The 18,096-nt window shown below is 42.8% G+C and overlaps 1 protein-coding gene across 1 annotated transcript; it reads right to left on the reverse strand.

Annotated features, from left to right (window-relative positions):
* Window positions 1-15,843: 15,843 nt before the first annotated feature.
* Window positions 15,844-17,943, reverse strand: PTTG1 (PTTG1 regulator of sister chromatid separation, securin; the record flags this gene model as incomplete). Its single annotated transcript, XM_079542420.1, has 5 exons — window positions 15,844-15,923; window positions 16,295-16,444; window positions 16,905-16,998; window positions 17,405-17,577; window positions 17,862-17,943. 5 exons carry the CDS (start codon window positions 17,941-17,943, stop codon window positions 15,844-15,846), a joined length of 579 nt encoding a protein of 192 aa, XP_079398546.1.
* Window positions 17,944-18,096: the final 153 nt, after the last annotated feature.

Genomic DNA, 18,096 nt, shown 5'->3' on the forward strand with positions numbered 1-18,096 from the left:
AGATGCCCATCTCAACACCTACAAAAGCCTGGAAATTTCACCAAGAAAACCTGTGGTGCGTCCTCTGTCCCTCTTCTTTCATACTATAGAACAAAGTTTTGGATGCCCAGCTAAGCTCAGAGAATGCAAAGGAAGAAATAAACCTGCAAAAGAATAAGGAATTAGTGTGAAAGAAAGCAAGGTGTAGCCAGCTAAACCCTCCTGCTGGAGTCAAACACTGCACTTTCAAAATCAGCGGCATTTCATGGAGAAAAAAAATACTTACATCAACTATCTCATGCCATTTCCCCATTTAAACAGTTGTTAAAATACTCATTTAAAGTCAAAATGAACATACATAAATCATAATGCAAGGAAACATCACCCCTTCTTTCTGTACTGCCATTGGATTCAGAATAAAGTCAAAACAGCACCTCAGTGACCATAGCAAAATTCCTGCCCAGTGAAGACAAGCGTTAGAAAATGTGCAGCTTCCCTGACAAAACGTTATTTAAAAGTCACTCTAAATTTCTCATAACTTCAGCATAAATATAACTCAAAATGACTTGAAGGACTTGATCTTGATTCAGCTGCTGTTTACAAATTGTAAATCCATCGGAGCTGTCGGAATTACACTCGTTTAAAGCTGGAGGAATTGAGGAAGAATTTGGCATTTTGATTCAATCTTTAATGTGCAGTTCACCCCTCACACACACAAGGAGCACTGATTCTCTGGCAGAAGATAAATACGTAATAAATCAGCTTACTTTTTTTTCAGCTCTTACTCACAGTGGAATCCCCAAAATTCATTTTATTTATTTCTTTTTCCCACTCTTCAGCTTTTTCTCTTTCATTTTCCTTCCTCCTCTTCAATCACCAAAGGTTTGCTTTTCTCATTTTCTATTTTACATCACTCCGCTTTGTTCTCTACAATGGAAAGACAGACAAGCAGAAAGAAAGGTGGACAGACAGACAGACAGCACAGAGAGATCCAGCCAGTCCGAGGCAATAACTCCGGACACCCACATTCTGGAGGAACCGTTGCTCTCTCAAAAACTTTTTATCTTTATAAAGGGAAGGGAATCAAGACTCATTTGCATAAGGGTTCATTCCATCTCTTCAGCTCACATGTTTATAGCTCTGGAAAGTCCCTTTCTGATTCCCTGCTTGATAAGGAGCCAGGAAGGTAAGCAGTAGCAGGGAGAGGTGTTTTCGCTGACCTTGCAAGCAGGGCGTAAGTGCAGTACTCCATTCTCCATGCTCTTGGACCCAGCTGAGAGATTTGGGTGCTTTTTATCCTTTGGACTTCAAGATTCAGACTGTGCTTGTAAAGCTAAAGATTCAAGTTGGAGAAACCCCCACTCTTGCACAGGAGGAAGCTCTGGTCAGGCGCTCAATACTTCAGCTTCCTGTCTGTACACTCCGCGGTCTAATCTGGGGAAATCCTGAAAACATTATCAGATGCCTGATAAGCTCCTTAGCTTTCAAGTACATAGTGATTCAGTTTCGGTCAAAACCTCATTTGAATACAGTTTTAAAATCTAAATAAAAAGTAAGTCCCTAACAGAGAAGAGATTAGACTTGTAGTCTAACATCACTGGTATCCAAAATAACATGAGTGGTATTTAAAACTGGCATAAACAAACTTATTCTTCCGTACCTGCATCAAGATGCTCAGTGTGTGTAATTCAAACTTATTAAAACGGTCTGGAATTACACGTCTGGTTAACTAAATGCCTTCATTTATCCACAAACAGCGCAGCAGAAGCAGCAGCACAGATTGCTTGCCCCATCCCAATGCTGCTCACCATTGACTCGAGACAGATTGCTTCTGAGAGAGGGATTACTTGAAACTCCAGTGCCCACTCATCCTACAAGCTTCACTGGCAAAACTGGCAAGTGTGGCAATGTTTGCTTTGTTCAGCAAAGACACTCATTTACCAGGCATTAGATGGATATTTCCAAACTCTTTCCCAGCCTCTCATTGCAGAATAGCAGTACAAATCCTGTAGAGGCATGCTCTGCTCTCTGATCTGTGGATTTATCCCTGGAAGATTAAACTTCCACCACCATAGTCTGAACACCCAACACCTTGCATTTCAGACTGACACTGAATCAGGGCTCACCAAAGGCAATCACTCCTGCTCCGCTGCCACCTTCATCCCAGCCTAGCCAGAGAGCTTGGGAGCTTCTTGAGGACATATTCTGGGAAGTAATCCTTCACAGACAATTTTTGAAGAGCTTGGAGAAACCCAGTCTGTCTACAGGTCTAGAGGGAACTGGGAACACTATCCCGGGTATTGTGGATCTGCAGCAATCCAGTCTTACTTTTCTTCCCCCTCTCTGACCATAAAGTATATCAAATGCTTTTCATGAGAACTCTGATGTTTGCACTCACCCTTAGGGTTACCACAAAAACTGTGCTCATGTGTGGACCAGTTACTTTGGAGAAGAGAAAAATTGAGAGAGTATTTGTTGTTAATAACCACATTCCTCTGAGTCTGTACAAAGGCTCAGATCATCCATACTCAAAACAAAGGTTTGTATCATCTTTTGTTTCATCCCAAGGTCTAGTTTACAGATTCCTAACTTGGCAAATGCACAAAATACAATTCACAGGAGCAGAGACTTCAGACACAAAACTACTCACTATTTTAATAGCCCTATTGAAATAAGTAACAACAAGTAAGTAAGTATCACTGGAAGGCAGATCCATTGACTCTGAGTGCAGATCCAAGTGTGAAATATCCCAATGTTAAAAAAGCATCTGGAACTGAGATTTAATCTTTCGGCAGCAAGAAATACCCAGTGTAGTCAAAGAAAATACCGTGTCTGAGCTCTCAGGCACTGCCTTGAGCTTTCTGGTGGTTGATGCTTGTCAAGTTTGGGTATGAGAAGCAAAGGCCCTGATAGGACTTACCAGTAGTGATGCTTGAATGAACTTGCACGAGTCTTTGCACAAGAGAGAACAGTTATATTTCGGGCTGAAATTCAGCAGCATTTGCAGTGCTCACTGGTGCAACTTTCATCACATATCCCCACCTCAGTCCCATGTTTTAAAACCTCCTTGTAAGCAGCTCTGAACTAAATTCATCTGTTTCCTGCAATCCAATATACTCTCGCTGGTTTGGGTGATCTCTGGTAGGGATTATCTCCATTTCTTGGGTGACAAGAGGTAAGTTTCACTATGCACTCATCAGCTGAATAACCTAAAACAGAAAGTAGCTCAACAGCAGCAGAGAGACCCACAGGGAGATAATGGCACTTCCTCAGTCCATTTTCCAAGCAAGAAGGAAAACACGACCAGTAAAGTCTAAACACTTACATAGGCTTTCAGAAAGGAAAGGTGGCAAGACAGGCTCTTCAGTTCGCTTTGTGGAGCTAAAGCAAAGGCTCAGGGAAAAAAAGCTATATGGTGACAGAAAAGAGAAGATATATATGCTGTGCATCATTCTCAACAGCTGACATCAGTTGGGATGGTTACTATCATCTTCACATCTCATCTGGAAAGTTTTGACTAGCAGAATTTGTTTTTTGACAGGAAGTCTAGACCTCACCCTAATTCAGTGGCTGGAATTTCTTGAGGCAATATTATGTTAAGCTAAACAAGATAACAATACAGCCCTGAGTGCAATGTTCTCAGAAACACAATATGTAGACAAGCAGTACTTTGTAAAGGCACCAAATCACAGCCCAGGTTCTGCTGTCAGCACCACCTGGCAGTTTCAGCTTTTTTGCTTTATTTATTGCTGTTCTCTGTATTCTTTATAAATACAAAGGGCTAATTTTCCTCTTTCACTTGGGAGGAATATGTTCTCAGAAGAGAGAGTCTCTCATAAGTAAAGCTATTTAAGCAAAAGCTTTACAGCAGTATGAAACATGGAGGCATCAGAGATAAATCAGATTCATACGTAAGTATCTTTCACAAAAACTGTCTTCAGAAAGCACAGTAGACATACAGACATTTCTTGCATAATTTCATAAATCTTCCATTCCTGCTTACAGCATTTCTGTAACAAATTGCTTATTTTATCTTCAGAGATGAGTTCCATAGGTCTTTTTTTCTGTTGTGTAAAGCCTTAAACATACATGTAAATATATGTTCTTTTTTACTTTTTTGTTTCTAGGTGTCAAATTTCTTCAGGTTGAATTCACATATAAGTCTTGTGCACTCTCCTACTGACTTCTATCTCATGGCTTTAATATGCAGTGCAGCCATTTGATTCAAAAGAAGCTGATAAAGAAACCTGGGGAAATTCTTCATAAAATGTGAAATTTTGCATGTTTAGAAAGATATATCACAAACCAGATAAGCTCTATTTTGCACTGTGATGGATATATAAGCTAAAAGACAGCGCTTCCAACTCTTGTGTGAGCAGCAAAGGGCCATGGCAACATACCTGGAAGAGCGGAGGGGAACAGTAGGAGCAGCCCTTCTGCGTGCTACTGTTGCCTGTGCAGCCTGCAGAAGTTACAGGGCTCTGCTGGCAGACAGGGCTCACAAAGAAGGGGGAATGTGCCAAGACAGGAGAGCTGAAGCTGCCCTCCGTGACATTCTTTTCTGTACTGGGAATCGTTCCCAGTAGGAAATGCCTGCAGAGATTCACACAGAAACACCATTAACCTCCCCCACGGAGCCTGTTTGTGTACGTGAGTGCACATACATGCCCATATTTCTTGTCCTAAAGGAAAAGCTTTGCTCTGTAGCTGCACAGAAGGCTCCAGTATCACCAGAGGAGCCCTGCAGTTTTGTTCAGGGTCCTCCATGACAGCCAATGTATCCACCCTAGATTCTTGCATCCTGCCAGGGTAATCCCTCTCTGGTTTATCATTCTTTTGGGAATTTTGCTATGAGTTGCTTTTCTATCGAAGAAGGCAAGTGGTTGATTACCACACCATGAGAGCCCCATGATCTCAGTGAGGCCTTGGCCTGCTGCCCTGCTGCGATGCCTGCTGAGCATAGGTCCTACATACAGCTCAGCTCCTGACAGGAGGCTCCCTCTGGTAGCAACACTGTGTTCCAGTGTGCAAAAAAAAACCCAAAAACCGCTGCTGTCCTACCAGCCAGCTGGGCCAAAAAGAATTGATGCAAAGCAGTATGGGGCAGCAGAATACAGTTTCTGTAACCAGCTTCATAAATGACTTCACTAGATGTTTTGCAGTCAGGAGTCAAAAACAGGAAGGTTTCAAATGAATTACGAAGGCAGGAAGTGAGTCAGCCCCAAGTGGGGGGATAACAAACAGCAACCCCTTGCACCGCTTCAGACACAGCCATCCCGAGCCAGGTGAACCAGCCTGGGACCAGGGACCAGAGGGACAGGAGCCGACAGTTGTCTTTCTCCTTGCATGAGCAGGCTGACCACCAGCCACCCGCAGGCCCTCTCCCTCGCCAGGGGCACCACGCTCCTGTGTGCTGCTCTGAGACTCAGAAAACTGCTCTGGAGTCGCCCTGCTGGGACTACAGTTTCAGTGCTTCTCGAGCATTTTGAAACTCGAGCACAGGCTTCTCACACATTCAGATGAGTACTGTGCTCTTGGAAATAGAAACGCCAACACCTCCTCCTCGGCTGCCATCCCATTCTGCCAGAATCTCAGAGAAACTGCTCTGAAAACATTGTCATATCAACCTCCATAGAACAAGGAGGCCCAGGAACATCTCAGCGGGCTGAGGCATAAGCCAAACTCTATTTGCTTGCCTAGAAACAGATGTTTATCACAGAACTCATCTGGAATAATCAGAAGAGCCGTAAGCCATTGTGTGACCACAGCTGAGCAGCGTTATGGCAGGAGATCTGAGGAACTGCAGTTTGGGGATAGGTGCAAAGGAGGCCCAAGTCCTTTTGTAGGCGTACCTGCGGGCACACAAGCTACATTTAAAAATAGAACCTGGGTTCTGAAGTCACACACACAGCTTTGAATATTATATTTGAGATATTTGACAGTATTGCATTTCACACAGAAGTGTTGCATTCCTGTTTGCAGCATCAGGAAAGAACATCCAGCACTAAAGGCTGGGCAGTCACACAAGCACTCACAACAGAGGTTAGTAACAAATTCCCACCAGCTTTTGCAGACTCCCAAACGGGACAAAATAGGTGAAGTATTGGCTGTGAGTGCATGAGGTTCCTACTATGTTAGTCTGTATTTCAAGGCTCAGTGTTGAAGCTGTCAGGAGGACGTGTCATTTTTCTACTCTGTGTATCAATCAGAAAGATAGGATGCTAATTTCAGCTTAAAAATGAAAATAGAAAAGTAAGACTGTAGAAGAACTGACAGAACTGGCTCAGTTCCAGTGCTAGCAGAGGCCCTTGCCTCTCTGCTTCTTCCTCCCAAAAATAATCTAAAAAGCAACAAGCCACTGTATCAAAAGCCTTAAAGTGACAGCATGGTCATATACAGCAGAGTGAGGAGTCAGGAGACAGACAAGTAAAATACGACCATCCTCAAGGTGAGTAGACTTCAGTACCAAGCATTGCTTCAAAAGACACTTAGAGTAAGACTCTGGAGGGTGAGCATGGAATTACAACACTTCCAAAGAAGGTTTACAAAACTGAAAGAAATTGCAGAGAACTCCTTATCTGGAAGGAGAAAAAAAGTATTTGGGGTAAGACTGGGTAGAAGGTAAAAAAGTGAAGTCCAGCATCTGGTTGCAACTTGCAGGCTTTGAACATTTTCCAGCGGAATAATTATTCATAGAAAAGTGCTGTGCTGTTCAAATATTTCCCACAGGAATGTTTTCATTTTGATTTTTTTTTTTTTCATAAGGTCCAAATGCTTCTGGAACCAGGGAACATTGGATCAACAAAATGATGTTGCATTTCTAACTTTTTCAGGGTAAGATTCTGTAAGTCAGGTTTGGAATGGGAGTCTTTATTTCATAAAAATAAGACATTTAATATGACAATTTAAAATACCTGAAAGAAACTTAAGTTCCTTCACAAAATCTAGGAGATGAAATAAATATAACAGGCGCTTCCAAGCAAAGCATCACGCAGCTGCTGAAGGCAAAGTATATGTGGCTGCCTACATACAGAACAGTTGTGGTGGCTGTTTTGTCAAGGCTTGTGTATTTTTAAAAAATAAAGGGGATGGAAAGGAGCAGACAGTACCTAAACAGCTTAGAAACAAAACTGTGTGAAAAAAGCTTTCAAGCAGGAAAGGTGTGAACAGCAAAGAAACCATCACTCATTGTTTGATGCTCAATATGTTTAGGCCAATAGAACTACCTAAAAGTAAAAAGAAACCATCAGAAATAATCACAGTTTGTTTCTCCTGCCGGAAGTTTCCAAGCAGCAGGCATAGAGAATCTCACTTCTGGCTAGTCAGATGTTACAGGGAGGTGCTATCATGTTGAATAAAATGGAAAACCCTTTGAATTAGTAAATACTGGCAGCACCTTCTATTTTATTATGTATTTGATTAAGGAAGAAGATGATAGCTTATTTTAACATATTAACTTATTGATTCCTGAAGCTGAAATGTTTTTGCTCACCAGGCTTACAGAAAATAGAAGCCAAACAATAACTGATTGAAGCTATATCTTTTCTTCCTTGTTGCAGCACTGAGTCACAGGGCGTTTACAGAACCTGAACTGGAACAAAGCCAACAAATATATATATTCTTGGTGAGAAAAAAAGTTCAGCTGAAAGCCAACATCCCCTGATGGGGACATCCTGGCACAGAAGCTGTTTGTGCCTGCTGAGATTTGCCACAAGCCATAGCCCATCCCTCTGAAGACATCTGATTCACCAGCACATGGAGCAGCAGCTTTTTTGCTACCCTGCAGAAGTATTCTGTGCTGCTCTTGAGATCCATCAGGGACCTGGTCACCACACAGAATTCCTGCACCCGCCCAAGGTCCCTCAAAGGGGACGCTGGCCGTGTTATTTACCCCACAGAACTGCACATTGCTCAGGGGAGCAGCAAAGGTCTGTGGGGCCCCACAGTTGGGATTCCCCTGCAACAGCACCGGGGACATCCCTCACTGCAGTGGCAGGCACACGTTAGTTTTGTTTCCCCGTGGACAGCTGGGAGTTTACCAGAGAAGGAAGAACAGGATGACTTTCAGTTCAGCTCCCTGGGAGCTCAGCAGCTTAGTCTCCCTGAGGCACAGCTCATCTCTCCATCCTCTGAGATGCACACTCAGACCACAGAGCTGGAGAGAACCACTGCAGGGAAAGTGAACATTTCCGGGCGTTTTTACTTAAGCCCACTGACAGCCCTTATCCAGATGGCTGTTTAAAGAAGGTTAATAGCAACATCATGCTTGGATATGACAAAAAAAACTGAGCAGCAGCAACAGAGAGAAGAGTCACAGTGGTACTAAAAGGCGCTCAGTTGTTGCACAACAGCCATGCTGGTATCATTCACAAGGAAAGATGGGAGGCTTTTTTGAAGAAAGGGTCAACCTCTGCCCTCTGGGAAGACAATTTGGGATCAGAGACGCTTCTCCTCATCAGGATCCACGTCACATGCACAGGCAGTTGCAGTTACAGAAAGAAATCACAATGGAAGCATTGCTGAAATCTGTCCCTGTGTAAAGCGCACTGAGCAGCAGTGGGTGCAGAAGCCAAAGGCAGAGGCTCTGCCCCTCTGCCTCTCTCAGCACCGATCCCTGCTGTGCAGGGAGCCTGAGGGCTGGAGCCCATCGACACAGCTCCGTAGTAGCAGGAATTGACTAAAAATTTGCTCGAGTCCTTCGTTTTCTGACAGTTGGTAACAGCGGCTCCCTCTTGTGGCCCAGCTCGCTAAAGAAGGTAAAAAACGCCTGCCAGAAGCGTTAGGAAGTTCTTGGCTGTGTCCCCATCCCCACCACCTGCCCCAAACATCGACTCAGTCCAAGGACGCTGCTTCTTACTGCTGACTCCTTTAGCTCCCTTTACCGCCCTCCTCCTACCAAGCTGTTAGCCACATTCCTACCTTCTTGTATTTTCACAGCACCAACTCTGATCCCTCAGATGTTGTCATTGAGGTCTCTGAATCCTTCTACTGCCATACTGTGTGCTCACTTATATTCACAGTGATAACGTCCTCTGTCACTAGTAGAATGTGTTATCTTCAAATAAAATGTAACACGTAATCAGCACTTTGTCCTCATCCTTCAAAGCTTCTGCCCCAGAACATCTACTTCCCCGACAGGACATGGGGCTGCCTGCGCCAGCCCTGCACAGCTCCTGGCTGTCAGCATGGCAATACCCAATTCTGCCTCCCACAGCATGAAGCTCAGATGTGCCTGATGGCTTTCCCACCATGCTTGCAATACCAAAACAGAGAACTGACTGTTTTTTAACGTGCAGCAGTTAGAGGGGAAGGCAGCAGGAAAATGGCATCTTTCATAAGTACTGATTGGTTGCACCTCGATCAGAGACAAGGCAGACACCAGCACTGCTCTCCTCTGGCACTCACAGCCACTAAGGGGTGAAAAGGCCAGACAGTACAGACTCCAGAGTAAGAAAGAGGAGCCAAAGGAATGCTGCATATAACATGTGAGGCTCAACAGGTCTAAAGCCAGGCAGAAGGATTCTTGATGTGCCTGCACAAGCTGCAAATCAGCCCCTTCTGACAGCAGCACAGCTGTAGCTCCAGGCACTTTTGATACTCTTGACTGCTTTCAGCCAGTGCTCTCAGAGTTTTGCTCATGGAAATTTAATCTGAACTGGGAAAGAGCAGAAGACTTAGGATGCAGTCTCTAGAAAGCACCAGAGCAATTCCCAAGGGCTGTTGAGCACCCACGTGAAGGCAGCACAGGCCTGAGGCTGCAGTGCTGAGTATGCACCACAAATGTCATTTTTAATCACAGTGGTGATTTACTTCTGGGTTACTGGGCAGAAAAAAAAAGAGGTCAAATCTATCTTCAGAATCTGCCCCACCCATACTCTTACATCTTCTGCAGGACTTTGTCTCAAATCTGTCACCACACAGCTCAGACGATCTTTTTATTAAGAGGACTCAGGGCTAACTGTGAAACTGAAACCAGGTGCATATGTCTGAGGTCAAACCAAATGCTCAAGTGGAACAGGTTCTTTCTTAAGTTTCCAAATATCTCAAAACCAGCTGTTTGTTTGGGATTTTCTACACAAGCCGACTTCCTGAGGAAAACATTCAACCCCTAAGTACCAAGGCTGTGAACTGAAGAAAGTGCCTGAAATTTGAACTGGGCACTGCTGCCAGGACACATCTTAACCTTATTAAGTAATAAAGCATAATCTGCTCAGGTCAGAAATTGGTGCATTTGGAGTCATTCTGCAGGCTGTTGTAAGATCTGCTGAAGCTTGTGGAAGTTGAGCTTGCAGTACTGTGAGGGAAGGGGCATCACCAAGCGCCTGTGTCTCTTGTCACACGGTGATACCACTTCGGGGACATCTGAGAGACGTTATTGTACTTCTATCTAGCACTTTGCTGGCGCTAATAAAACTACAGTGAAAATAAAAGTTAGAAAATTCATGGCCTTACTAGCCCTAGAGAGACCAATTGCCTGCAGGCTTCTAATTTCTGTTCCTTTTAAACAACGGAAGATAAAAAAGCCCTCAGCTGATATACTGTTCCCTGTAGCCACAGGGTAACGGCACACTGAATTCCTTACAGCTGACTCTTACCCTCCATTTCACATTAATGGTGGAATGAAACCCATTACAGATGCCTGCGCTGTGCACAATGCACCAAAGGCAAACTTCATTCCAGCACAGCTGTCAGGCTGCAGGAGCTGTAATGCATGCTGTTACCACGGTGCCTCCTGCTGCCAGCACCTTACAAGTAGGGTGAGTTATCTGATGTGCACTGCAGTAATTTTACTCAGCCCACTAAGACACTATTTTTAAGTGAATCTCTGAGTTCTCTTTGCAGAAATTCAGGTAAGGATTTAAAGTAGTTGTTACTATCAGGTTGCTGAGAAAGACAACATCTGACAGACTGATAGCAGTCAATGAGGTACCTGTTATATGTCTCATTACAATCCAGATTTCCCAGTCACATCATGGTTACTTTGGCCCTTTAAGGATCACTCAGACAAGACACCACTTATATCATAGCCATGGATTTACATCCTTGGCAGGAAGCATAAACCTGATCGAGTGAACTGAAAGAAGGCAAACAGTTTTAAGCAGGGCTTCTGTTGGTGAGGTAATGCTCTGACGCCTCTTTGAGCTCAAGTTGTATCTATTTCTGACATTGCCCCATCAAAGAAGCAACATTTTACAATATATGCAACTTTTTATATATATATCAACAGCAAAACTGTTCATGAAATTGTTTTTTGGTTACCAAAGATAGTGTTTGTCCCTAGTTGAAACAACAGGTAGCAGCGCAAAACTCCCAAAGGGCGGGCTGCCTGCATCTCAGAAAACAGCATTTTGTGGGCTTACATAGCCTCAGAGCTGCAGAAGATGCTTAAAAGTTTGTTTTCCTGACAGAAGAGACTGCGCACTTGTGACTGCGATCTCATTGAGTCACTGCAAACAGGAAGGCAATGATTGAGCCTCATCTCAGCTTGGTTGTCATGCAAGTTGCAAGAATCACAAGAGCATGCATTTCCCTTTAACCCCAACCAGAAGTACCTGAAACAGGAAAATTAAAAGCTAACTGAAACCAACGGATCTTTCTGACAAATGTTTACAGAGCTGAGCTTTGAGGCAGATTTGACCTGCATTCGCCAGAGAATCCAATGAGAATAAAACAAGCCTCAGGGGGGCTCAAGGGCAAAGTTTACCAGCAGCAGGAAGACTGTCTCAACCATCCGATTATCATTTACGAACATGACAGAAGCTATCCATACCGATATGAAATCTTACAGCTAGCAAGCGTGCTCTGAATGTTTTGACATCATGAGCAACACTGTGGGTGTGGCACAAAAATGTAAGAACTGGAGGAGTGAAGAATAGATGTGTGCACTTGATTACTGAATATTTCAGAAGAACGAATAAAGAAGGATTGTTATAAAAACCTCCCTAGCACAAAATACTAATATCTCTCCAGATCAAACAGATGGACATACAAATAGATGCAGCCTATATTTATGCATTTAACTTGATTTAGTGTCACAGCCTTGCATTATCTCATACTATGTTGCCCAGTGTTTTGTATTACATCAAATGACTTGTTTTTTGTTTTAATTTGCATGGCTGCATAGGAGGCCACATGGTGGCACTGTGCGATCAGTTTCAGTGCCTCACAGGCATTTTCAGCTTCAATGGGGTCTGGAGTCTCCTCCGGGCTCAAATGAACCGGTAGAGGCAAAGTTTGAGAACTGCCCATTTCCTTACTTCCTTCTAGTTTTGCCTTAACTCCTGTGACTGTTAGATTATACCCAAACTTAGATTTCAGCTGAAAAGGCAATGTTAATTTTAATATTTCTTGAGTCTGAAGTAAGAGTCATCAAAAACCTGAGATACATGATTAAAGGAAATTCAGTTCAGAGTTTTTGTTGGTCTGATACTCTCCTGATTATTTTTTGAAGTTTCAAGCCAAAGGCAAGAAGCTAGTCATAAAGACAAAGAGCAGCTACTGTATAATTCATTGGTATTTAACACTGCCTAAAACCCTGACAAGTTTGAGAGCAAAGCAGAATGAATGCCTGTTTTATTTCAGGTGGCTGATAGTTCAGAAACAGCAAACCTGATTAAAGGTCAGGATTTGCAACAGGACAATTCCCAAAAGGCTTGTCTACCTTCAGGCTCATCTGCTTCTGATGAGTAAAAAGCATTAAGGACTTGAAACATTCTGAGGCCTGTTATTCTTTCTGGTCTTCAAACAGATTTTTTCCACCTTTGACAGCTGTGCAGGGCAGAGCACGAAAACAATTTCACATTCATATCACACCTTTAAGCAGTCAGGCTGCACCTTTAGCATGCTTCTAAAACCGTCCCTGATCTACACCAAATTAGCCTGATTTCTTTTAGTTACCATGCAGTTAGCATATTATTTGCTACTTCAAGTACCAGTATAAGCATGAGCTGGAAAGCTGTTTTTGCGGCTGCTTAGCTGTGGCAACCTGGAGCACCCAGACCACCTCACTGCAAAACCCAGGCTGCTACACTCCACAAGACTGTAAGAAGCTGTCTAACAGTTCTGAGAAAAGCTTCTACAGGCTGCTGGTTCCCAAGTTCATTTTAAAGATTCAATAAAACATAAGAAGTCTTAGGCCTGCTTTGAGAAGCACCGTGAAAGTGTTCTCTAAACAGTCTCCAATTATGTTTATCCAGTAGTTTTGTTGGTTTCTTTTAATAGGATCTATGGATCAAAACACTTTTCTTCCATCTTCATGGATTTAAAATCACACTCTACAAGTCTATCTGCAATCTCAGGTTCCCAACAACCCACTGAAAGTTGAGCAAGTGGCAGAAATTGCTCAGAATCTCTGCTGAGTAGCAATAGCAACATCTTCAACATATTTTAATTAAAACAGTGGAAAGGACAGCCTACAGGACCTTAATTACAAACACAGAAAGCACCAGGACACCCTTTCAAGTGTATAGCAAGAACATCAGTAGAATGTTTAGCACTTAGTATTTAGCACACTGGAAGTGAGATGTAGAACCCCTCTCTAGGTACTAGACTAGTAAGATAGCCACAAGGAGGGCAATAACAGAAACCGTAGGTTCTACTGATATATGTAGAATTATTAAAGCAAAGGACCCTAGCAAGCAGTCAAGTATTTTCCCAATGCAGACTATCATGGGGTTATAAGACAGTAAACAGAATATACAAGTTACTCACAGCACCATTTCCACAACCTAGATATGCAGCTCTTGTCACCTGTCACCTTTGTGTTCTGTGACTAGTGCTTTTAATTCACCCTTATACAGGAAAGCTATTGGACACTACTTAATAAACAACATCTTGTATACCACTGGCACACAGCACAGCATACAGTGATGTCTTAACTACTACAGCCGTCACTGTGGTGATTGCAATGTATGATCATAAGAAAGCATTGTTCATTTCTCAAGAAAGTGACTTCCATAGACAGGAGATGGGAATAAGGGGTTAGGAGTTGAGATGTAGAGGTCTGGAAAACCACTAGTTTGGACTCATTAAACTGCTTCTCTAACACCTGCTTTCCTTCAGCCTTGAAATGTCATCTACACTACACACCTACCATTCAGGAAAATAAAGCTGTTGACAAGCTCCGTCCCTCATCTGTCAGTCACAATGATGTTAAATTTGACACAGCAGTTCCTGTCCGTTGTACAGGAGCTCAGCTGCCCCAAAGAACAACAAAAAACTATCACAGTGTTGTAATTCATGGTCAGAATGAGCTTAAGGGGCAGCTCAGGCTGCTGCAATCCAGGTAGATCAAAGTATTGCCCAGGAACTAAAAGCAAGTGAACATCAATTGCTAATGTTGTGTACAAAACTAGAAGTACAGCAAACATTACTGGCTATGATTCCTGACTTTCGCTAGGACTTCCTGTAGCAGAAACACTAAGTCATGGCCTGAAGCAGTGATTAAGCACCTGGTGAGAAAGCAGGGCCAAACCAGAGGGAGGTCAGGTGTGTGTAATGCAACCGAATGACTGGAAGGGGTGGGACCAGGATCCTCCCCCCTCCCAGACCTCATTTAAGGGTTGGCAGTGGAGGTAAGGTATCTTGCTGGAGATTCCTGCTTATGTGAGTCCTTTTGAAGGTGAGTGTCTTTTTTTCCTTTGTTTTTGCATTCATGGCTGCTGCACTTGGGTCTGTCCTCACTTCTGGCAGCCTGGGACTCTGCTACCTCACTATCATTGCTGTGTTTTCCATCACGTTATAGCATTACACTTTCTGAACTGGCTTCTTACTGCTTAGAAATATACTTAAGAATTAGAAATGTAGTGTGTATGTCAAACAAGGACATGAATCTGCTATTAATTCACTTTTTTTTTTTCCTCACAAGAGTGAATTCACACAGCAACAGCAAGTAAATACTTCTTTTTCTGGAAAAAAAAAAACAGGTGTTTATAGTAGTAACTATATGTAACTACTACACATGTACAAGCATCATAAGACTTGCAGGAAGATGGAATAGCATATTTTCATCATAGAATCTCTATGAAAAGACCTTGATATCCCATCCACCTATCACCAATAATTCCCACTAAACCACATCTCTCATTACAGTATCTGTCTGTTTCTTGTATGTATCTAGGGACAGTGACTCCTACACCTCCCCAGGCAGACCCTTTCAGCACCTGACCACTCTCTTGGAGAAATATTCACTAATTTCCCACCTGAACCTCCTGTGAAGCAACCTGAGGCTGTTTCCTCTCATCCTATTAGTAGCTGTGTGGGAGCAGAGGTTGACCCCCCACCTCACCAACCTCCTTTCAGGTGGTTGTGGAGAGTGGTTAGGTCACCCCTGAGCTTCCTCTTTTCCAGACTAAACAATCCCAGCTCCCTCAGCTGCTCTTCTTACAACTTGTGCTCCAAACCCCTCACAGCTTCATTGCCCTTCTCTGAACGTGTTCCAGGATGTGCCTTGTAGTGAGGGGCCCCATATTCCAGCCTTCATTAAACACCCCAAACCAGGTTTTATCCACTGTGGTATAGCAGGCAACTATGAATCATGCCACCTCTAAACCTGACTTGTCTTATGTGATTACAGAAAGGAACTGGAACAACAACAGTGATGAGAAGAAGAAATTGAATCTGTACTTGTGACTTGAAGATTCATATACTAACATCTGGATATAGTTCAGAACACTGAATTATAGATGAGCTCTTAAGCAAGACTAAGCTTAGTTTCAATAGCCTGTCAGATAGTAAAATGCCTACATCTTGGGCACGTAGCATATCAACTCTACTGAAAGAAAAAAGCAAGCTAAGTGTTATTTCACAAGTTAAACTAACCTTTATTATAAACAGGAAATTCAATAGAGACTTCAAAGTATACTTTTAAAAGTCATAGTTCATAGGTGGCATATCAATGATGTCATCCAGCGTAGAAATAAAGTCAGTAGGTGGTTGGAGCAAGTCTGAAAGTTAGAGATAGAGCAGATTAGTTATTCACAAAATCCAGAAGTTTACACTCAAGCTAGCTGCTGGTGGATTAGCAAAAGCCTCTTGAATGGCTACATCAAGTATTGTTAGCTTGTATAAAATAATTCCTCCTAACAAATGACTTAGCAATACATCACAGAAAGCTACATGGCAGAGCAGCTTTGAGACCACTACCTATGCCAGTAGAGCTGACCAGTTAAATTCAGCTCAGTCGTTTACCGAGAGCTCTTTGAGACAAACGTCCTGCTCTTGTACTTACAGGAGCAATAGCTGTTCACTACTGCAGCCAACTTGCTTCCCTAATGAGCACTGCATGCACTGGAACTCAGGATAGTTTTCCACTTACCAGACTCCCAAGGCATCTTTTCAAGCTTCACAGGTGAACAAGTTATGTTCACAGGTTTGTCACAAGTACTTGTGTGTATCATGAGAGGAACACCATACAGCTTGATATTGCTTAATCTGTGCTCTTCAGGAACTTCAAAACTCTCGAAGTCTGTTTAGGAAAGACATGCTGTAGTTCAGTAACACCACACAATAGCATGAGGAGCTGCAAGTTGTCTTTGATTAAGTGAAACAGGAGTAGTTCCAGAACAATTCAATCCAACAGTTCCTTCTTATGGAGTGCTTATTGTCAGTTACTTATCAGTGTCCATGAAGTTTTGTATGCTAACGCTTATCTGAAATCTACATAACAGTCACCATAAAGCAAGAGCTGTAAGGAATTTTTCTAATCCCTATGCTATGTCAACTGTATCAAGCAGTATGTATGTTTAAAACAGTCAAACAAGAACAAGGTGATACTTCAAAAATATTGAATGCCCTTATGTTTAAGAAAGGACTCTGCAGAAATGTAATACCAGCTTACTTACCACAACAGCTCAGTGAAAGTCTTACAGCATCAACACTTAATCAAAGTCTAATTTGGTTTTAATAACTACCCCAAGAGCTCTTACCTAGAGGATCAAATGGAAACATGTTTTCTATTTCTGGGTAAGCTTCATCACCCACTGCATCCCAGCTTTCTAATCCAACAGCTTTTTCAGCAACCTTAAAATGAAGAAGTCACATTATTTGTGCTACCATGTTTTCTCAGTGTAGTACCCTTTTTGTGTCTGTAAACCTGTATAGCATAGAAAAGACGTGAGCACTTGCCATACAGGCTCTGAATTCCATTGCCATACTGTCTGAATTCTAACACCCTTGATGTGTGAAGCTGCAAAAGGGGAAATGCTTCAGCTGAGCTTGTATGGTGATACACAGTGGCAACAAATCTCTGCAGTAAGATATTTAGGCTCATAACAATGAACACCCACTAAACAGAATATGAACAAGACAATAGCCCAGCCAATATTTTGTCTAGAGCCACTTCTTCACCCTTGTGTGTTCCCTAAGCTGTTGTAGGCACATCATGCGTTCTTCTGATACCCATCCCTTACAGAAGGGTCGTACTCACTTTCTTTGCACTGCAAGGCTGATTTTTATCTCTCTGTTCCTTCTTGCTTGTAACTCCTACAGTTCTGTTCACGTTTCCAAGAGCTTTTCTGACAGAGTGGGATGTGGCTGGAGTTCTGATTGTTTTTTTTGGAAGTGGAGTATTGACTTGTGTTCTTTCTGATAAGACTTTTGCTGTAGACAGGAAGGGAAGGCAAACTTTAGAACCATGTTAATGCTAAAGCTTGCTTCTAATGAAGTGCGTGTGCTAGAAAGCTACTTGTTCTCCACTTGTAACTCAAAAGTGTAAATCCTGTCTGTGACAAAAGACAGGTGATTTCCACATTTATAATAGTTGATAAACTTAGTTTTATTATTTATCAACTCAACCCGTTATTTTTGTTCAAAACAGTGATTAACAAAATCCAGGACACGCACTGTACTCCATCCCACACTGCCTCCATGGAGCATATACCCACATGATACTGAAGGGCGCCTCAACTGGTTCTTAGTCGCACCAACTTCACCGTTCTCCTTATCCACAAAGATCAGCGTTGACATCTCTGGGCTGATGAGACCACCCTGGAAAGGCATACAGAAAATCTAGGCAGTTCTTGCTAACAGAAACAGCAAGTGTTTGAAGTATGCTAGGAATGGTGCCACGTTGGACGGGGCAACCTGGTGTAGTATTGTATAAGGAGGCTGGCGGCCCTG

This window comes from Tetrao urogallus (assembly GCF_951394365.1).
Source record: "Tetrao urogallus genome assembly, chromosome: 14".
NCBI lineage: Eukaryota > Metazoa > Chordata > Aves > Galliformes > Phasianidae > Tetrao > Tetrao urogallus.